Raw genomic sequence first — 23,401 nt, 5'->3', positions numbered from 1 at the left:
TGATACCTGCTCTAAATCAAAGTCTATTTTCTTCTCTCACAAGTAAGATATCATCACCAAACAAAAGATCATCAAGCACTTCCCCCTCATACATGCCAAGGTCAAATCTATAATCTCCAACATCCCCAGTTTCATCCAACTATGAAGCAAAGTAACTGCTAGCAAACATAGGCCAGTAATTGCTCTTCCCTTTCAATGAGAAAGTCTAACAATTTACACAGAAAGCATTGGTTTGGGATTATCATGGAAAATTCCACTGATTCCACAGAAATCACTGGAAAAATGAGAAAAACAATGGCTTTCAGAAACTATTTGACAAAGTTTCATGAAAAGAAACTAACTAGGGACGAGGGGCAGAGGGTCTCTCTGTACTATGAGGGAAAACCTCCGACGCAAACACGAAGACTGAACCTCACTGTCTCTAAAATAGTAGATTAACTGTTAAGAGAATCGTAGAAGGGACTTCCCTGGTTAGGACTCTGTGCTCTCACTGTTGAGGGCCTGCGTTCAATGCCTGGTTGGGGAGCTAAGATCCCACAAGCCGTGTGGCACAGCCAAAAGAAAAGAAAAACAAAACAGAATCGTAGAAGTGAAAAAACAAATTTAGGTCAGCCTTTCAAAACAAATAGATAGCAAGAAGGTCACGTTTCTACACATCTCCTTTAATTAGATATTTTTCCTCAAAATGTTTAGCCATAAATTTGTAATTAATAAATACAACTGTCATTCCCCTGAGGCCTTTCTTTGCTGCCTTATGATAAACCATAGTTCGATATCCAGCTATAAGAAAAAACTGAGTAACGGTTTTGCTTCCAAGTTCAAAACACTAAATTCATTCAGATTATTCAAGTCCAAGCTTCTCTCCTTGTGTGGTTTGGGATCACTGAATGCTGCCAACTACCAAGGTAGTTGGTGCTTTTACCAAGCTACAACATGAACAATCACTGAGATATTTAGACAGAAAAACTGAACTTAAATTTTTCTTAGCTTTAAAGTCCTGTCTGCTCTGTCAACATGTAATAGAAAAGGAAGTAAAAATAAAATGATAGCCGAAAAAATATGGTAAATGAAAACAAAAATTAGCAGAATTTGAAAGCAGTATGCCTTATGCCCTGGGGATGGGACAGGGAACCACAGATACTAATCCTGTCCTAAATTATAAATTCCATCCATCAATAATATCTGGACTAACTTTTCTTAAAACTTTTTCAGAAGAAAAACTAGACAGCGATAACAAGGGTACTGCCTTCCTTCCACAGTCTACCCCCAAATGCATCAGGCCTATGGCTATTCTGCTGGGCACAAATGGCCAACCGTGCAAAGAATTAAGAACCAGTCTTCATAAAGCTATACCAAGATAGCCAATTGGACCCGGGTTCTAGCTTTTCTACTGGTATACCTGAAGCTGTGGGAATACCTGTACTTCCTCATCGTGATGGAAAATCCCTTCTGGCTTATTCACAAAGAAGATAAATGCATAAGCTAATTCCTGCAAAGTGCAGAATCCAGTTCCACATCTGTACCCCCTTTTATTCCTGGCCAACAGAGAGAATGTTGGGGGAAAAGGGAGGGAGAAGGTCTTAGTAACCAAATATTGCCCATAAATTGTAGACAATGACTATTAATTAGGGGTAAAGAAAGAGGTTGGATCAGAAAAAAAAAGGACTGTTTTTAAACCTTAGGGTTTTCATATGTAGGCTGCCCCCAAAGGACTTAGGAAAGCCCTTGTGTCACAACCCTAACTCTAGGGATTCGGCCCTTGTCACAGCCCCCTTCGGGGGTTGACGATTAAGCACTGCAGGTAAATACCTCCTTTCAGAGGACGGGCTGAAGAAGAAAAAGAAACTACTCCCAATGTCAGGATTCAGGCATACTTGCCCACAGGAAAAAAACCCAAAATATAACTTCCTAGAATTCCAACTACATAGGGAGTCAAATTGATTTCAGCAGGCCAGCTGAGAACCTCGAACAAACTCAGAATACATTTTTCCCAGAGGCACTGGTTTACAAGTGACTACTGGAACGTGAGCCTATCCATATTTCTGCAGAAGTCTGAATTTTATCTACATACTATTTTAATACAAATACAATCATTAAAAATACTAGATATTTTTGTTTATATTTGCATTTTATATTTATGTCACTCTAAAACATATATGTGTATTTACATTTTTATCTACAGTAGAATGTTCTTTGTAGGAAAGCAACATTCAAAAATACATATTAACAAGCTGCAAAGAGACCACAGTAATATAGTACATACAACTCATCGCCAATAATATGTGTTAGGAGCTATAGATAGGCAGGATAGGCATATATAAAACATAAAGGAGAAGTCAGGGCACAAATGTGAAAAATAAGGGAGGGAATAAGAGCCCTAAGAAATAAAAGCAAGGATGGATACTGATGGACTAAAGTTATCTCCTATACTTTATAGGAATTTTCCTATACTTTTAATTTTCCCAACAAGGAAAGAAAAGGCTTTTAGACAATCTGAATCTGTAAATTTTGGTGAAAGTCAATGTCTTTACAGTTAAAATGTTCTATAAAATATATTTAGATATACTATGTTTCTACCCTATTTCATAAAACAATTTTGTTCAATTCATTTACATATACCTTTAGCAACAGAGCTTTCTTTGTCACAAAAGCCATCATGAGTTATTTAACATAGGTTTACATAGCACATCATCATCATTTTGGTATATGTCATTTAAGTTACCAGACTTTTTAAAAGTACATGATGCTGTTACTGGAAATTCTGTTTATAACAAATAGCCATTTGCATTTCATTAGGACAACTGTTCTTTTTCCATTCACATCATAAATGCATATTCCTATCTCCATAACTGAGTAACATATTATTTTATCTTTAATAATTTATTATGACATTCAATACTTGCAAATTATTAAGTTATAACCCCAGTAATAGTTACTATACCTATTGATATGTTAAGTTTTTTAGGACTTTAACAAAAAAAAACATGTTGAAAACACAAAAAAGCAACTGGGTGAAAAAAGTAACTGAGCAAGCAGCAGGTAATATAAAAGACTTTGTAACGACTCAGATAATATGGTAATTCTTTCTTTGCTGAGGGATAATTGTTGGGGAGTCAGGGGGAATCTAGCCTTATGCAGGCATACCTCTGAGATATCGTGGGTGTGGATCCAGACCACCACAATAGAGCGAGTCACGTGAATTTTTTGGTTTCCAAGTGCATATAAAAGTTATATTTACACTATACTGTGGTCTATTAAATGTGCAAGCATTATGTCTAAAAAAAGGAACATATCTTAATTAAAAGATACTTTGCTAAAAAATGCTACATCATCTGAGCCTTCAGTGAATCATACTCTTTTTGCTGGTAGAGGGTTTTGCCTCCATGCCGATGGCTGCTGACTGATCAGGGTCGTGGATGCTGAAGGCTGGGGTGGGCGTGGCCATTTCTTAAAATAAGACAGCAATGAAGGTTGCCACATCGACTGAATCTTCCTTTCATGAATGATTTCTCTGTAGCATGCAACACTGTTTGATAGCATTTTACCCACACTCGAACATCTTTCAAAATTAAAGTCATTCCTCTCAAACCCTACCACTGCTTTATCAACTAAGTTTTTGTAATATTCTAAATCCTTTGTCATTTCAACAATGTTCACAGTATCTTTACCAGGAGTAGTTTCCATCTCAACAAACCACTTTCTTTCCTCATCCATTAAGAAGCAACTCCTCATCTGTTAAAATTTTATCATGAGGGACTTCCCTGGCAGTCCAGTGGTTAAGACTCCATGCTTCCACTGCAGGGGGCATGGGTTCGATCCCTGGTTGGGGAACTAAGATCCCACATGCTGCGTGGTGTGGCCAAAAAACAAACAAAAAAATTTTTTTATCATGAGATGGCATCAATTCAGTCACATCTTCAGGTTCTACTTCTAATCCTAGTTCTCTGGTATTTCCACAACAACTGCAGTTACTTCCGCCACTGAAGTCCAGAACCCCTCAAAGTCATCCATGAGGGTTGGAATCAACTTCTTCCAAATTCCTGTTAATGTTCAATATTTTGACCCCCTCCCATGAATCACAAATGTTCTTAATGGCATCAAGAATGGTGAATACTTTCCAGAAGGTTTTCGATTTACTTTGCCCAGATCCAGAGAAATCACTATGGCAACTATGGCCTTAAGAAATGTATTTCTTGGGCTTCCCTGGTGGCGCAGTGGTTGAGAATCTACCTGCCAATGCAGGGGACACGGGTTCGAGCCCTGGTCTGTGAGGATCCCACATGCCGCGGAGCAACTAGGCCCGTGAGCCACAACTTCTGAGCCTGCGCTTCTGGAGCCTGTGCTCCACAACAAGAGAGGCCCGCGCACCACGATGAAGAGCGGCCCCTGCTTGCCACAACTAGAGATAGCCCTCGCACAGAAACGAAGGCCCAACACAGCAAAAATAAATAAATTAATTAATAAACTCCTACCCCCAACATCTTCTTAAAAAAAAAAAGAAATGTATTTCTTAAATAATGAGACTTGAAAGTCGAAATTACTCCTTTTTTAAAAAAAATATTTATTTACTTATTTATTTGGCTGTGCCAGGTCTTAGTTGGGGCACATGGGATCTTCACTGCAGCGTGGGGGATCTTTAGTTGTGGCATGCGGGATCTTTAGTTGCAGCATGCAGGATCTTTAGTTGCAACATGTGAACCCTTAATTGCAACATGTGGGATCTAGTTCCATGACCAGGGATTGAACCCGGGCCCCCTGCATTGGGAGCGCAGAGTCTTAGCCACTGGGTCACCAAGGAAGTGCCCAAAATTACTTCTTGATCCACGGGCTGCAGAATGGATAGTGTTAGCAAGCATGAAAAAAAACAAAGGATCTCATTGTACATCTCCATCCGAGCTCTTGAGGGGCCAGGTGCACTGTCAATAAGCAGTAATATTTTGAAAGGAATCTTTTTTTCTCAGCAGTAGGTCTCAAGAGTGAGATCTACTGTTGAGACATAAAATATACAGTAAACCATGTTGTAAATGGATGAGCTGTCACCCAGGCTTTGCTTTTCCAATAGAACACAGGCAGAATAGACTTAGCATAATTCTTAAGGGCCCTAGAATTTTTGGAATGGTAAATGAGCACTGGCTTCAACTTAAAAAGTCACCAGGGGCTTCCCTGGTGGCGCAGTAGTTGAGAGTCTGCCTGCCGATGCAGGGGACATGGGTTTGTACCCCGGTCCGGGAAGATCCCACATGCCGCAGAGTGGCTGGGCCCGTGAGCCATGGCGGCTGAGCCTGCGTGTCCAGAGCCTGTGCTCCGCAAAGGGAGAGGCCACAACAGTGAGGGGCCCACGTACCGCAAAAAAAAAAAAAAAAAAAAAAAAAGTCACCAGCTGCACCAGCCCCTAATGAGAGAATCAGCCTGTCCTTTGAAGCTCTGAAGCCAGGCACTGACTTCTCTCTAGCTATGAAAGTCCTAGGAGGCATCTTCTTCGAATAGAATGCTGTCTCATCTACACTGAAAATCTGTTGTTTAGTGTATCCACCTTAATTAATGATCTTAGCTGGATCTTCTGGATAACTTGCAGCTTCCACATTAGCACCTGTTGCTTTACCTTGCACTCTGATGTTACGGAGATGGCTTCTTTCATCAAGCTTCATGAACCAACCTCTGCCAGCTCCAAACTCTTCTTCTGCAGCTTTCTCACCGCTCTCAGCCTTCACAGAATTGGAGAGTCAGGACCTTGCTCTGGATGAGGCTTTGGCTAAAGGGACTGTTGTGGGTGATTTGATCATCAGGCCACTCGAACTTTCTCCATATCAGCGATAAGGCTATTTCACTTTCTTGTCATCCGTGTGTTCACTGGAATAGCACTTTTAATTTCCTGCAAGAACTTTTCCTTTGCATTCACAACTTGGCTGGTTCGTGCAAGAGACCTAGCCTTCAGCCTGTCTCAGCTTTTGACCCGCCTTCCTCATTAAGCTTAAGCATTTATAGCTTTTTATTTAAAATGAAAAATTTTAAGTGAGAGAGTCTCAGTTGAACACTTAAAGGCCACTGAAGGGTTATTAATTGGCCTAATTTCAATACTGCTGTGTCTCAGAGAATAAGGAAGTCTGAGGAAACCGAGAGAAGTGGAGAACAGCTGGAGCAGTCAGAAGACACGTTTACCAATTGTTTGCTGGCTTATGTGGACACGGTTTGTGGTGCCCCCGAACAATTACAACAGTAACATCGAGGATCACTGATCATCACAACAAATAATGAAAAAATCTGAAATACTGCAAGAATCACCAAAATGGGACACAGAGACACAAAGTGAGCTAATGCTGTTGGAAAGATGGTGCCATTAGACTTGCTTGATACAGAGCTGCCAAAACCTTCAATTTGTAAAAAAAACAAAAACAAAAAACAAAAAAAAAACCACAGTATCTGTGAAGCACAATAAAGCAAAGTTCAATAAAATGAGGTTTGCTTGTATTAAAATATATATAGTAATGTGGCAGACTAGAGACAGAATGCTACAAAACAAAAGATGGTGAGAAGGAAAAAAACTGGAATGTACATTAACAGCAGAGCTTTCCCTCAGTTTCCATAATCATCTTTAGATTACTATTCAGAACAAAAGGAGGGTAAAAAACAATCATCACATAATTCCAAAAGATTCTTCAAACAATTCCTGTCTATAATTTCTCAAAGATAGCACACTGAAATTCTAGAAATTTTTCAAAAATGAAGGTAACAAAGAGGTATAGGCCCTCAAATAGAATATCCAACAATCCAAACTCTATAGATGGAATTAATGACACAAAAATCCTTTCTAAAACAAATTCATGCTTTCCTCTATGTTGGAATGGTTTTCTGATGAGATTAAATTCCCAAGCCATCAAGCAACAGCCAACCTGAAGTATCGTAAAAAAATAACATCTGGAATATACATCTGGAAATTATAATTGGTTATTAAAATATGTCAGAACAGCAAATAAAAACTGGAAGATAGAGATATTCATGCATCTAAAATAAAGAGACCAGTACAGATTTATCTTTCAATATTACCCAGATGGTATTATCTAGAGACTGATTCTGTTCTTTACCAAAAAAAAAAAAAACCCAAATGAAAGTATAAGAACATTGAGAGGTGCCAATGTTTTGTTTTTAATTTTAAAAAATTTTTTACAATTTTTAAAGGTTACTTTCCATTTACAGTTATTACAAAATATTGGCTATATTCTCCATGTCGTAGAAATACATCCTTGAGCCTATCTTACACTAAGAGTTTGTACCTCCCACTCCCCTGACCTTATATTGCCCGCCCCCCCGCCCCACTGGTAACCACTGTATCTGTGAGTCTCCTTCTTTGTTATATTCACTAGTCTGTTGTACTTTTTAGATTCTACATATAAGTGATATCATACAGTGCTTGTCTTTCTCTGTCTAGCTTATTTCACTTAGCATAATGCCCTCTAAGTCCATCCATGTTGCTGCAAATGGCAAAATGTCATCCTTTTTTTATGGCTAGGTAGTATTCAATTATATATATATATATACACCACGGCTGCTTTATCCATTCATCTGTTGGACACTTAGGTTGCTTCCATATCTTGGCAATTGTAAATAGTGCTGCTATGAACATTGGAGTGCCTATATCTTTTCCAATTAATGTTTTTTTCAGATATATACCCAGGAGAGGAATTGCTTAGTCACACGGTAGTTCTATTTTTAGTTTTCTGAGAAGCCTCAAACTGTGGAAAACATTGTTTTCCACAGTGGTTGCACCAATTTACATTCCCACCAACAGTGCAGGAGGGTTCCCTTTTCTCCACACCGTCTCCAGCACTTTTTATTTGTGTTCTTTTTGATGACAGCCATCCCGACAGGTATGAGGTGCTATCTCATTGTGGTTTTGATATATAGTTCCCTATGATTAGCAATGTTGAGCATCTTTTCATGTGCCTGTTGGCCAACTGCATTTCCTCTTTGGAAAAACGTCTACTCAGCTCTTCTGCCCATTTTTTAATTAGCTTGTTTGTTTTTTTGACGTTGAGTTGTATAAGCTGATTATACATGTTGGATATTAATCCCTTACCAGTCATATCATTTACAAATATTTTCTCCCATTCAGAAGGTTGTCTTTTTGTTTTGTCGGTGGTTTCCTTTGCTGTGCAAAAGCTATTACATTTAATTAGGTCCCATTCGTTTATTTTTTATTTTATTTCCTTTACTTTAGGAGACAGATCCAAAAAAATATTGCGGCGATTTATGTCAAAGAGTATTCTGCCAATGTTTTCCTCTAGGAGTTTTATAGTATCCAGTCTTACATTTAGGTCTTTAATCCATTTTGAGCTTATTTCTGTATATGGTGCTAGAGAATGTTCTAATTTCATTCTTTTACATGTAGCTGTCCAGTTTTCCCAGCACCACTTGGAAGAGACTGTCTTTTCTCCCTAGTATACTGTTGCCCCCTTTGTCGTAGATTAATTGACCATAAGTGCATGGACTTACTTCTGGGCTCTCTATCCTGTTCCATTGATCTGTGTGTCTGTTTCTGGAGAGGCACCAATGTTCTGATTTATGTGTTTTTCTGAGTAAACCTAACCATCCTGGAAAGAGAATGGGATATCCTATACTAAGAACTATCTTGATTCATATCATAAGTTAGTAACTTGACATTTTGCTGTATGAATCACTCTTTAATGGTTTAATCAGTCTAAATAAATCCCTGAGTAAACTGATAAAAACAATTCATCTAAACAGTAAATGAGGACCAGAAGCTATCTCATAAAGTCCAACTTAAATTGCTTGACCTATTTCTTTTTTTTTGACCTATTTCTTTATTCTATTTGTTTCTGATATATTCTATTGAAACAATTTTTCAGGATTTATAGTAAGTGAAAATAAGAAATCTGCCAACATGACTTTGCAATTCTAAAGAACAGAAGCTAGGTTACCTTTTTACTATACCTCACAAAACAAAAGTTCAAGATATATTCCGTGAGATTATTTTATAGGCAAACATATGTAAAATAATGGGACTCTTCTTGCACTTATTAGCTATACTCCTATAAAAGCAGTGTACTATACAAGCACAAAATAAGTAACAACAGTTCAAAATTTAAGGCTTAAAACTCAAAAGAATTTAATTCAATAACAAAAGCATTAAGCCAAAGTAAAACTACAAGGATCAAGTAAAAATAAATATTTTAAAATAAAATATGAATATACACAAAAAACTAGGTTATCAAACATTATTATTTGTGTATTCTTTTATGTTTCACTCAAATAGAACAGAATAAATTGCAAGCTGAGGTCCTAACACAAGAATGTAAGTCAGTAAAGTTTATAAATTAAAAGTATACTAGCTCTCTTGAGAGTACTAACAAAACCCATATTTCATTTTTGCCCTGAGCTCACTCAATTGGATTGAAACAGGATGATGGTATTGCATGCTATATAATCCACTTCTTCCTTTAAAAGTAAATGCTAAAATAGGGAATGCATCACACACTAGACTTTAGGTGAGATAAATATGAAAGCTGCCTACCAGAAAAAAAGAATGAAGGAGAGTATAGCTTATCTTACTACCACCATTTCCTCAGTTTCCATAATGGCAACTCTGACACACTTAAATCAATAAATAAGAGTTTTATTCATTCATTCAACATGTATTTACTGAACACCTATTAAGCCCCAGATATTCTTCTAAGGAATGTAAACACTGCAATAAATAGGATCCTTTCTCTCCCTGAGCATCTTAAGGAGAATGACTATTGTTTTACCAAGTGCCAGGTACATTAAATGGATTGCCTCACAACAATCCTTTGAAGAAAGTGCTATTATTATTTCTATCTTACAGATAAGAAAATTTAGACAATGAAGTCATTGCCTGCAGCCGGTAAGTGGCAGAAACAGGATTTACATCCCGTCTGACTCTAGTGGTTAAGAATCTGAGTTTTTAACCACTACACTAGACAGTCTCCTCCAAGGCAGTGTTTCTCAACTTTTTTTTTTAAATTATTGCTCTCCTAAGGGGTCTTTTTAGGCATTTTTCCCCTAATTACTCCCTGTTAAATAATAAAAAATACATATATTGGCTTCTGTCCCTGGGTCTTGATACAGAACTCCTAAAACCCTTGCGGTTTCCTAAATGATAAGAGCGCAAGGAGCCTCTTCTGTTCTAATATCTGGTCTTTGGCTCTGGTTCCTGTCACCTAAATCCCTTGGAAGTTCCTGGGTGACGGGAATGCCTTTTGTTCTAATGAGGTGACTCTGGGTGGGCTCCTGGATGGGGGCTGGTCACCAGAAAGACGAAGGAAGCCATGATTGGAAGCTTGGGATTTTCAGCCTCATCTCTCATTCTCCATAGGAGAGAGGGGCTGGACATGGAGTTAATAATTGATCGTGGCTACGTGATGAAACCTCCATAAAATCCCAATAGTATGACGTTCTGAGAGTTTCCAGGTTGGTGAACACAGGGAGGTGCTGGAGTGTGGCACACCCACAGAGGGCATGAAGGCTTGGTGCTCTTTCCCGCATATACTGCTCTATGCATCCCTTCCAGCTGGAGGTTCACCTGTATCTTTTATCATAGCCTTTTATAAAAAACTGGTAAACAGTAAGTAAACTGTTTTCCTGAGTTCTGTAAACCTCTTTAGGAAATCAATCAAACCTCAGGATGGGGTCACGGGAGCCAGTGATTTACAGTCAGTTGGTCAGAAGCACAAGGAACAACCTGGACTTGGGACTGGCATCTTAGTTGTGGGGAAGAGCAGCAGTCTCATGGGACTGAGCACTTAACCTGTGGGATCTGACGCTGTCTCCAGGTGGACAGCATCGGAATTGAATTAAGCTGTAGGACTCCCAGCCAGTGTCTCAGAGAACTGCTTGGTGTGGGGAAAACCCCACACATCTGGTGTCAGAAATGCTGTGAGTATAGCAGTGTGAGAGTGAAGGAGAAACCCACAGAAGTGCAGGTGTTCTAAACACTGCCCCTCGTGAAAGTTTACCACCACAGGAACACCGTATATCTATATGTACTGTGTGCACATCTGTACTTTGTACACAAAAATATGTGACCACCACCCCCAACCCAAGAACTAACTTTCGCCCCCTTGAGGACAACAACATACCCACTAAGAATGAATGCTCTAGAGCAGAGTTGCGCAGCCTCAGCACTGTTGACATTTTGAGCCAGATAATCTTATATGTTGCTGGGGGCTGTCCTATGCAATACAGGATGTTTAGCACCTTCCCTGGCCTCTACCCACTAGAAACCAATAGCACCGCTGTGCCAAAGTTAGGTTAGAATTTCCCGAAGAGTTCCCGTCCTTGAAACAACTGCTTCTCTTGCTGCTATTTACCTATTCCTAAGGACTACAGCTCCAGATTTTGTTCATAAAAGACCGGAATGGACAGGATATAAACAGACTGCAAATGTTGCATCTCTGTAGCTGGAGTGAAGGAGCACATGTAATAGTAGTAGCAATGGCAAGAAGAAAGAGTATTTTATATAAACACAGCAAGGAAAGGGGCCTGTATAAGACCAATTAGTAAAAGGATATTAAATTTTAGTAAAATCCCTTTATAATACAGGCATACCTTGGAGATATTGCAGGTTTGCTTCCAGACCACTGCAATAAAGTGAAGAGCACAGTAAAGCAAGTCGCACAAATTTTTTGTTTCCCAGTGCATGCATATATGTGTGTATATATATATATATTTACACTATACTGTAGTCTATTAAGTGTGCAATAGCATTATGTCTAGAAAAAAATGTACTTTTTACCTTATATTTTTGTACTTTTTACCTTATGTATTTTTACCTTAATGTAAAAATACTTTATTGCTAAAAAATGCTAACCATCATCTAAGCCTTCAGCAAGTCAGAATTTTCTTGCAATAGTAAACAAAGATCACTGATCACCATAACAAATTTGATAATAATGAAAATTTTGAAATATTGTGAGAATTACCAAAATGTGACACAGAGACACCAAGAGAACAGTGCTCTTGGAAAAACGGCGCCAAAAGACTTGCTCAAGGCAGGGTTGCCACAAACCTTCAACATGTTAAAAAATGCAAACATAATAAAGCGAAGCACAGTAAAATGAGGTATGCCTGTACATACTATAGAACAAGGCTAACTAACCTCTCCCTCCAAAATGATGAGTGAGACAAATTATCTCACTTTAACTATATGTGAGAACCATAACTAAATCCCCGGGAGATTTATAATGGGCTTCCACTGTATTCATATGCTAGTTGAGAAGGGGAGCCAAGATGAAAGATATAATTAGATGGTGATTTCAAGGCCAGCTCTGAGAGTTCTAGATTCAGAATACATATTGAAAAAGATCCAGGGACACTTAGTTCATCCCAATCAATCACAAGTAGGCTTTCAGAAACAGATTAATCAGAAAAGCACCTTGCAAGACTGTGGAGGAACACGGTGGAGGGTGACCGTGATGGTCCTCCGGAGGCCAGAGGGAAAAACGGCAGAGGCAATCTACATAACCCTGAACCAGTGGTTTAACTTCTAGGAGCCTCTGGTTCCTCATCAGAAAAATAGGGATAAAAACAGTGTCTTCATTTCACAGGGCTACAATGAGTATGAAGTGAGAAAACTTGAAAGGAGATAGTGCATGGGCATATAATAGCACAAGAACTATCTGACGTTGTTAATAATGCTTGAGCAATGTAGTGACAAATCTGAGATAAGCAAACAAAAAGACCTCTGAGTAGAAATGGTTCAGAGAAAACAAAGATTAACTACAAAAAAGAAGATGACATAGGTAAGACTTGTGAGACCTCAGAAGACACAGAGGTAAACATTAGTCTGATAGTGAACCACCAGAAGTCACTGGAAAATGGCCAAATACTTCCAGAACATAGTAAAGAAAAAAGAATCTATATTCCAAAACACAACTTAGTATGCTCAATGGTAAAACACTAAAATTCCCATTGAAGACGGGTACAAGGCAAGGCTGTTCATATTTTCAACATTATTTATTACATCAATAGATACATAAAGTACCATACCAAGCAATTACACAAGAGAAAAAAGTATAAATATTGGGAAGAAGTTAAAATTATTATTTACAAATATAACTGCATATCTGAAAATCCTTTTAAAATAAACAGAAAAATTATTAGAAAGAATAACCTAATTCTACAGTGTCTGGTTGCAAATTTAATAAATTGAAATCAATAGATTTGAATGGGATCCTGGAACAGAAAAAACGGACATGAGTTAGAAAAAGAAAGAAATCTGTACAAAGTACAGATTATAAGTTAATAATGGTGTATTCATATTGGTTCATTGCTTGTGACAAATGTGCCACACACAGTAAACTAAGATGTTAACAACAGGAGAAACTGGGGGCAGGATATATAGGATCTCTCTGAACTATGTTTACAATTTTTCTATACCTCTAGAACTATTCTAAAATAAGGTTTCTTAAAAAGTCATGCTTGGGCTTCCCTGGTGGCGCAGTGGTTGAGAGTCCGCCTGCTGATGCAGGGGACACGCGTTCGTGCCCCAGTCCGGGAAGATCCCACATGCCGCAGAGCGGCTAGGCCCGTGAGCCATGGCCGCTGAGCCTGCGCGTCCGGAGCCTGTGCAAAGCAACGGGAGAGGCCACAACAGTGAGAGGCCCGCGTACCGCAGAAAAAAAAAAAAAAAAAAAAGTCATGATTTTTCTTACATAATAAGCAATAATCAGTTAGAAAGAATTGGTTGCATTTACAGTAGTGTTAGAAACTAAAATCTAAGAATAATAATCCTAAGGGAAAATGTGCAAGGTTAACATAAAGAAAACTTCTTTAAAAATAAATCTACTGAGGGACATAAAAGAAATGAAGAGTTCACCTTAACTCAATATTATAAAGATATTAAACTTCCCTCCCTAAAGTAATCCAAAATTCAATACTTTTCAGTAAAAAATTCCGCAACATCCTTAGGAAATGTAACAAAATGGAGGAATAAACATGCAAGAATAGCCAAAGAAATAACAAGAAGAAATAACAAGGTAAGACTACTACTAAGAAAGAAAAATACATAAAACTAGGATTACTAAAAAAAGTATGGTATTGGGCTTCCCTGGTGGCGCAGTGGTTAAGAATCCACCTGCCAATGCAGGGGACATGGGTTCAAGGGGACATTGGATCGTCCCTGGTCCAGGACGATCGCACATGCCACAGAGCAGCTAAGCCCGTGCACCACAACTACTGAGCCTGCGCTCTAGAGCCCGTGAGCCACAACTACTGAAGCCCGCACGCGTAGAGCCCGGTGCTCCGCAACAAGAGAAGCCACCGCAATGAGAAGCCGGCGCACCACAGCGAAGAGCAGTCCCCGCTCACCGCAACTAGAGAAAGTCTGCACGCAGCAACAAAGACCCAACTCAGCCAAAAATAAATAAAAGAAAATAAATTTATTTTAAAAAAAAGTATGGTATTCATGTAAGAAAAGACATATTGATAAAACAAAATGCAAATACCCCCATGGAAACTTAGATTAGAAAGGTGGCATTTAAACCCCTGAGAAAAGACAGGATTGTTTAATACATTAGGTTGATTGGGACAACTGCCTAACAAAAAAAAAAATTTTTTTTTAACTAGACACTCATATATTGCTTACAGCAAAATAAATTCCAAATTGGATGAACTATAAAAACTATTAGATGTTTGCAATTAGATTACAGAGGACTAACATATAATTAATCCTTAACATATAACCTAGTAGAAAATGGATAAAGCACGTGAACTATTTCAGAAAAATAGGGAAAAAATGACCCTGAAGCTTATGAAAAGCATCTCAATCCCACTCAAAGTAGGACAAATGCCAATTAAAACCACTCTAAGATACTATTTCTTACCAATGAAAATCGCAGAACTATGTGAGGCTGTGGCACGCAGAAGCACTAAGAGGCTCTGATACACTGCCTGCGGGCATGCCAGTTAAGTGGTACAATCCCTCTGGAGGGCCATTTGGCACTATCTTTCAGAACTACAAAAGCATTTACCCTTTTGACCAACCAATCTGATTTCTAGGAATTTATCTTAATATTATATCTAGACACAGGTGAGATGACATCTGTATGATTATTTACTGCAGCATGGTTTGTGTTAGCAAAAGGCTGTAAACAAATTAAACATCTATCAGCAGGTAACATGATAAATAATATATCCATGCAATGCATTACTATGGAACTATTAAAAATAAAAAAACTAAACCCAACAAAAGTCCAGGACCAGACAACTTCACTGGTGAATTCTACCAAACATTTAAAAACCTAATGCCAATCCTTCTCAAAGTCTTCTCAAAAACACAAGACAAAGGAACACTTACAAACTCACTTGATGAGGCCAGCATTATCCTGATACCAAAACCAGATACCACAAGAAAAGAAAATTACAGGCCAATAACGCTGATGAATAGATGCAAAAATCCTCAACAAATCAAAACCACAATGAGATATCACCTCACACCTGTAAAAATGGCTAATATCAAAAAGACAATAAAGAGCGAGTGCTAACAAGGATGCGGAGAAAAGGGAACCCTTGCGCACTGTTGATGAGAACGTAAACTGGTACAGCCACTATGGAAAACAGTACAGAGGCGCCTCAAAAAATTAAAAATAGGGCTTCCCTGGTGGCGCAGTGGTTGAGGGTCTGCCTGCCGATGCAGGGGACACAGGTTCGTGCCCTGGTCCGGGAAGATCCCACATGCTGTGGAGTGGCTGGGCCTGTGAGCCATGGCCGCTGAGCCTGTGCTCCGCAATGGGAGAGGCCACAACAGTGAGAGGCCCGCGCACCGCAACAACAACAAAGAAAACCCTCAATCATACAGTTAAAAGACAAATTAGGGGAAATTTTTAATACATAACAAAGATCTAATTTTTAAACATACAAGGGGCTCTCAAAAATCACTTAGAAAGAACATGACCTTCAAAAAAGGATAAAGCATACAACAGGCAGCTAAAAGAAAAAAGATATAAATGTCTACTAAGCCTATGAAAAGATACTCAAAGAACCTATTAATAAAAAAACAAAAATTAAAACAAGATGCCAGTTTACACTATCACATCAAAAAGACATAATAACCAATGTTGGTGAAAACAAAGGGCAACAGGTCCTTTCATACACTAGTGAGAATATAAACTGGTACAACATTTTCTGAGGTATAATTTGACATTCAATTTTAAATGTACATAATTTGACCCAGCAATTTTTCTAGAAACTTATGCTGTGAACTTCCAGGTGTAAAATCTTATATATACAAATGTGCACCACACTATTGCCACAGCATTGTTTGCTTTTATTTTGGACCCTTACTTTGGATTATATGTACTTTCATTTTGGATTATATATACTTGATTACCACATGGAACAATTTCTACAACCAGTAATATTTTCATGATAAAAAACCTAACAATGGCTTTTTAACTGGAGGGTGAAATGCTCAAGGATTATACTATACTGGGTAAAAAGCACTATATAAGCGTTACTACTTTCAGTACCATAAAAGCCCCTATTACAGCCAGAGTCAAAGCTATTCAGTAATTTATTCACTGCTGAAAAAAGGAGATGAGTTAAACCAGCAACTTAAGCAGGAAACAATAAGGTATTTTCAGACAGTCACAAATAATAGACTAAAACTCCCAGGTAGTGACTGTTAGCATGAGGTGCTCACCAGCAATCACCTACAGGCTTTTTCTGCTGGTACATCTAGGGGGAGTGGCTTTTCAAACTACACTTGCCTGGAATCTCCCCCAGATACTGATTTATTGGAATAAAGCAAAATAGGAATGCAGGCAAATTAATTCCCAGTTATTAGATGGTGCGCTATGTGTTTTTTTTTTTTTTTAAGAAGAAAGGTAATGGCAGCTCTGCCCTATGTTATCCCTTGTGTAGAAGCCTGTGTCATATGATAGGCCAGCAATTCTCAAGTGGAGTATCATGAGAGACACAAGTAAGGAATATAAAAAGAATTCCTAATAATCTTCCAAAGCTGCTGAGTAACTTCCTTTTAAAAAAAAAAAAAAAAAAAAGCAGATTCAGGATTATCTCAACATCAGCCTCCCTCCAGCCTGTGTTGTGATGTGCATCTTGCTACAGAAGGAAAAGGGATGAGCAGTTACTCAGAATGAGCAGAGGAGTGGAGGGCAGGTAGTTTGAAACCATCCAATGGAGAATTCTAATTCTCCTCACCCTACTAGTGAGCAAAAATATATAGTTATAATTAGCTGAAAGCCACCTGCCAATGCCTAGAACAGTGTGAAGAGCTATGTGGTGCACTTTGTGATTTTAGTTACTTTGACTTTCTGTGTTTTACCTACAGATATTCTTTAATAAGGAAGAAAGCCAAGATAGATACACAGTGAAAGTTTGAGTACCACTGACATTGCATAATGATGTGAACAAAAACGATGCTATAAACACTTGTCAGTAGTTGTGTAAGATTACCAAATCAAAGGCAAAGCCAACAATGAAAGGGAAATTTGGAACAAAGCACTAACCATGTTAGATATCATGTTAAATTTTATAAATCCTAGGAACTATAACTTTGAACAATTAAACAAGGTTTAAGAAAGCTTTAACATGTTGGATGTATTACAATAAAATACTTGATAGCAGAGCAAACCATTACACCCGAGAACACCTATTCTTTCACTAAACGATCTTTTCCATAGAACAAAGATTCACTTGCCTGGTGGGAAGATTATGGGGAATGATGTTCCGGCACAAATAACAAACCTTAGAAAGGTCCCCCACCATAAGGCCTACCACAGTGCCCAGCATACAGTCCAAGTTGTGAACGTATGAATTATCCTCTGCATAAAGCCTTCTAGGAAATAACTGCATCCTCCTTCCAAGTCCTGAACACTTTACGACACATAAGGGATTAGTCACAGTCTACCTTGTAATATGGTTGTGCATTTGTCTCATTGCTTCTCATTTATAAATTCGGAAAACAGCATTATAGGAGGAAGCTAAGACACTGGTGTCCATTTTGTGTGAATGAGGTCTAAAGTCTTTTTCTTCTTTAGAATGATTTCATGTCATACAATTCTTCATATGTAAAATATCTCAATTCAAAAACAGCCTCACATAGGTTAATGGTCAATGCTTGGTTTAAAAATCATTCAGAATACTCTCCTCCTTTCTCCATCTAAAATGTACCTATCACAGGCATAAAAAACCTTTCACTAATTTTTCTTATAAGACACAATTTGATTAATTGTTATAAATTGTAAAATTCCTTAAAGAATAGAATCCCAGCATGGTAAGGGAAAACAGAAAGAAAGCAAGCCATGTTAAAGATGGTGATACTAAATGCAATACAGTATCCTAGGCTGGATCCTGAAACAGAAAAGAGACATTAATGGAAAAACTGGTGAAATCCAAATAATGTCTACAATTCATTACTAGTACTGTACCGATGTTAATTTCTTCATTTTGACAAATGAACCATGGGTTATGTAAGATTTTAATATTAGAGGAAGCTGGGCAAAGGGTATATAAGAACTCTCTATACTATTTTTGTAACTTTTCTGTAAACCTAAAATTATTTCAAAATACAAAGTTTTCAAGATGACAACTATGGTGCTTGGATCTGTTTAGTTTATGTCTAGACAACTTTCAGGGAGTGAGGAGGATTAGGAAAACAGCCACATACATGATTCAAGTTTCTCAAATTTGTGACTAATATTCCTGCCTATTCTCAGGGCAGTTGGCACTCAGGTTTCTATTTGGTTTGTACAAAGCTCTACAAATAGGACTTTTTTTTTTCCCTTAAAATCTCAAAAGGAAATGGCTTGCTTTCCCCTAGGTTTTCTTTTCTTTCTTATTATAACACAAAGCAAAAGAGACTAGCACCGACCGTACAAGTTATAAAACATGCAACCCCTCAGGTTCTCATGATAAAGGAAGGAAAGGAAGTGTGAACTATGTTACAATTCCAGCAAAGAAAGCTTTTAATCAACTTTTAAGGGGACAGGGAGAGGAACCAGAGGAATCAGAATCAGTCACTATTTATTCCACTGTGGTTTGGCAAAATTCATCTGTAATGCTAAAGAAGTCAACAGTATAGTAGAATCTACAGAATATTTGTTGTACTCTGTGCTTTTCCATACCATTACTCTATGCTATCCTAGTGTTACTACCCCGGTGTCCCAGATGTCCTAGCCCACACACAAAATGATTCTCTGTCCTCCCCAGCTATGCACAGAGACACAGGAAAACCATTTGATTTAACTCAGATAAAATACCAGAAAGACGCAACCAATCTCCTCTCAAAGAAACATTTCTGCTTGTTTACCAATTACCTAACTGTGAAAATTATCTGAGTGCAGAGAATAGGAAAAATCAAATAAAAGTTGTTTTGTGATATATGTTAGTGCAGTAAACATCCTTAGTTTGGACTAAGAAAAGTTTGGATTAAAAAGTACTTTTAGGGCTTCCCTGGTGGCGCAGTGGTTGGGAGTCTGCCTGCCGATGCAGGGGTCACGGGTTCGTGCCCCGGTCTGGGAGGATCCCACATGCTGTGGAGCGGCTGGGCCCGTGAGCCATGGCCGCTGAGCCTGCGCGTCCGGAGCCTGTGCTCCGCAACGGGAGAGGCCACAACAGTGAGAGGCCCGCATACCGCAAAAAAAAAAAAAAAAAAGTACTTTTAAGGGCTTCCCCGGTGGCGCAGTGGTTGAGAGTCCGCCTGCCGATGCAGGGGACACGGGTTCGTGCCCCGGTCTGGGAGGATCCCCGTGAGCCATGGCCGCTGAGCCTGCGCGTCCGGAGTCTGTGCTCCGCAATGGGAGAGGCCCCAACAGTGAGAGGCCCGCGTACCGCAAAAAAAAAAAAAAAAAAAAGTACTTTAAGACAAATTCTGCCTACTATCAAAAACAGAATATTACTGAAATCATTTATTCAATATTCCGTTGAAAAAGAAATTTACAACCATTAACACTCTTTTTTGCAAAGTGTTGAGAAGAGGTGGGAAGACAAGTACTCTCAATCCTGTTGATGAAAATTTAAATTAGTACCGCCTTTCAGGAGGGCAATTTGGCATTTTTTACCATTTTCTCCTTTTCAAGAACTTTTTCTTTGGCTTCTGTTATGAGTTCCTCTCTTCATTTTCCTTTTACCTTTCTTGTCTCCTTTGCTGATTTTTAACTGCTGTTAGGCTTTGGAGTTCTGGCCAAGCCATTTTCTTTTTAATGAATTATACTTTCTCCCCAGATATTCTAGTCTGTGGCCTGGACTGTCCTCTATAATGCTGATAACTTCCAAGTAAACATTTACCAATCTTCTTTGCTAACTGCCCCTAGACTAGGATCAATCCCCTGACTAAAAGCTCAGGGCCATTCTGTACTTACCTTTTCACAACAATTCTAATGCTTGTAATTGTTCATTATCCCCAGGCTAGACTTAAACTTCCTTGAAGGCAAAAGCTGTGTTTTGTTCATTTCTAATCATTCATTTAATATTTGAGTTCTCACTATGTGCTTGGCACTGAACTAGGTCTTGATAACACAGCAGTAAACAAAAAGCCTCTGCCCTCTTAGAGTTTATATTCTAATGGGATAAGAGAGAGATTAAGTAATAAATATATACCAATTTGTAACAAGTGCTATTAAATAAAGGAGGGTGGGGGGCTAGGAAGTATTGTAGGAGCTGGGAAGTTGCTATTTTACAGTGGTTATCAAGGAAAGCCTCGCATATAACTGAAATCTGAAATAAGTGCAGCACGTTAAGTCACACATATATCTGGAGGGGAGGAGTCATCCAGAGGGAAAATAGCAAGTGCAAAGGCCCTGAGGCAGGAACGTAGTTATTGTGTGGGGAAAATTGTAAGAAGGCAAATGGAGTGGGGGAGAGGGTAAACACACGGGAAGGGAGGCTCTGAGCTGAGTGCCATGATCTGACTTATGTTTTAAGGAATCACTCAGACATCTTTATGAATAGAGAATAAAGAATGGAAGCACTGACCCTCATTAGAACACTGCAACAACCCAAGAGAAATATAATGATGTCTTGAACCAAGGGAGTGGTGATGATGATTAGCTGGATTCTAGTTAGGTTTCAAAGATAGAACCCACATGATTTGTTGATGAACCGGATGTGAAGAGAGAGGAAGAGAAGAATCAACGAGAGCTTTTTAAAGGCTTAGGAAGAACAGAGTTGCCACTAACGTAAACAAGAAAGTCAGAGAAGCAATTTTATTTTCCCAGAACCCAGCAAATTGCCCAGTACACAGTAGACATTCAAATATTTATTTGTGAATTAAATTTAACTGAATAAACTCCCAAAATGAAGCAGTGAACTCAGTGCTTTCCATTTGCTCTAATAATGCCTTAATAACGCCAAGAGTCTTAGCCGAGAACCGGCTTCAGTTTTAAATTTACAATTCTCCTGGATATAAAAGAAAACTGCTATAAAGAGCTCTGTGACAGCCTGAGGATTCTTACACCCAAAGTAATTAACCTGTTCATTAATTATGTCATATTCCTGGAAGATAGAGAAGTGGAAATAGAACTAACTCCCTGGGCCAGAATTAATGGAAAATTATAACACTTTGTGATAAATTTTCAGAAAGTGACAAGACTGAACAAGTCCCCTAAAGAAATAAGCCATCAGTTACTCAGTATTTTTTGTAAAACGGCTTTTTTACCTCTAGCAGCAGGTCCCTCCCAAACGATTTCAATGAAAAATTAAAAGTTGTTGAGAATGTGAAATTTAGTATATCTTCCTCCACTTTTTCTGCCAAGTAGTGTAAATGAGCTTCACTTAGGAAAGAAATGGGTATCCTCACCAGATTTTCTAATCCAGCACCCGTACTACAGCTCCACGAAGAACCACAACGTTAGCAGAAATATATTCAAAGGCATTCTCCTAAAATAAAAAGTTACCAATCTTTCCTCCCTTCTGTTTACTTTAAAATTTTAACTGAAGCTTAAGTATCACCTCTCTTCCACATTAGTCTCCCTAATGCCCCACCCTAACCCAATGTGTTTTAAAAAAGAAAATGCACTCACAACTTTCGGTGAAAATATATCTTAAAAACCTAGGTCGTTCGGAGAAACTGAACGTAATGAATTCATCAACAGGCAGTACTTTCCTTTTTTCCTGTCAGTACAAGGCCTTGAACCAACCCAAACAAATCTGCTGAAATGCCAGCCAGATTCCCCGTATCTCCCCCGCACCCTACCCCCAAAGCTGGCCTGGAACTAAAAGCCACTGACCACGGAGCCGAACAGAAAAGAACCACTGGTAAGCAAAAACAGGATTTTGAGAGGCAGGAAGGGCGAGAGTCAGATTTTCAACCACTACGTCTAAGCGAGTAAGAGCCCGGACTCCCCTCAAAATATATTCCGCACCGAGCGGCACACATTCTTCCCTGCGGCTCCAAAAGCTCCGCACCCGGATTAGAGGAGAGATGAAGGGAGGGTACTCCCCGGAGAGAGGAGCGAGAACTGCCTTGGGGGCAGGGAGTGCCCCAGGGGTGTCCGGCGCCCGAGGAACGGAGCGCAGATAAGCACGCGCGCCAGGGACGGATGCGGCGGCCCTTGGGAGCAGAACGCTCGGCACCCACCACCAGACGCGGAGGCAGGGAGCCCCACTCGGGCTTCACCCACCCGGGAGGAAAGGCTGGAGAGGGCAGGATCAGGACCCCCGAAGAAGGGGCCTAGGAAGCTACTACTTCCCAGAAAACGGGCTGGGCGCCCGGGGGCGGGAGGTGGAGGCTGCTGCTGATTCGCTTCTCCTGTCATCACTGAAATAGGGGAAGCCCTCCAGGGAGAGGACAGTGGGGAGTACGGATGGGGGAGGGGAGCACCAGAGCGAGGGGGGCGGCGGGCCCCTAGGGGACCGGGGCGCGGGATGGTGGGGCGCGCGCACCGGGAAGGGGAAGAGGGCGCACCCCCGGCCCGGAGCCAGGGAGGCGCGACCGTCCGCCGGACTCGGGAAACCCGGCCCGCCAGAAGGGTATGGAGCCGCCCTCCTCCCCGCCCCCACACTCACCATGTAGAGGGTGAAGGGCAGGCCGAGCAGAAAGAGCCACAGGTAGAGGTGCAGCGCGTTCACGAAGGTGGCCTGGTGCGGGTCGTAGTACCAGCCCCCGCTGAGCGCGGCCCACACCCCCTGCCGGAGGATCTGCAGCGTCTGCGACCCCATCCCCACCCGGCGCCGCCGCCGCCGCCGCCGCCGCCGCCGCCGTCCCCGCCCCGGCCCCAGCTCTGCCTTGGTCGCCGGAGCCCGCAGCTGCCCAATCTATCCCCCTCCGGAGCTCTGGGAGAGCCGGCCGGCGCTTCTGCGGTCGCTGGGGTTGCTGCAGGAGGAGGAGGAGATCGAGGAGGAGGAGGAGGCGAGCGGCGGGGCGGAGGAGAGCGGAGAAGAGGTGGGGACCGGCCTTCGGGGCGCCGCC

The 23,401-nt window shown here is 40.0% G+C and overlaps 1 protein-coding gene across 5 annotated transcripts in view; it reads right to left on the bottom strand.

The window, feature by feature from the left end:
- Positions 1-23,193, bottom strand: part of PCNX1 (pecanex 1) — a 172,468-nt gene extending 149,275 nt beyond the window's left edge. For 3 of the 5 annotated variants that reach the window (XM_082617814.1, XM_082617816.1, XM_082617815.1), the window contains exon 1: positions 22,999-23,193. In XM_082617814.1, coding sequence (XP_082473940.1) covers positions 22,999-23,151 — 153 coding nt within the window. In that variant the 5' untranslated portion in view covers positions 23,152-23,193. The remainder of the gene's footprint in view (positions 1-22,998) is intronic. The other 2 variants (XM_082617817.1, XM_082617818.1) reach the window with 1 other exon arrangement.
- Between the last annotated feature and the right edge of the window lie 208 nt (positions 23,194-23,401).

This window comes from Mesoplodon mirus (genome assembly GCF_964341445.2).
Source record: "Mesoplodon mirus genome assembly, chromosome: 4".
Lineage (NCBI taxonomy): Eukaryota > Metazoa > Chordata > Mammalia > Artiodactyla > Ziphiidae > Mesoplodon > Mesoplodon mirus.
Note: the sequence above shows the minus strand (reverse complement) of the source record. Positions and strands in the feature narration are given on the sequence as shown.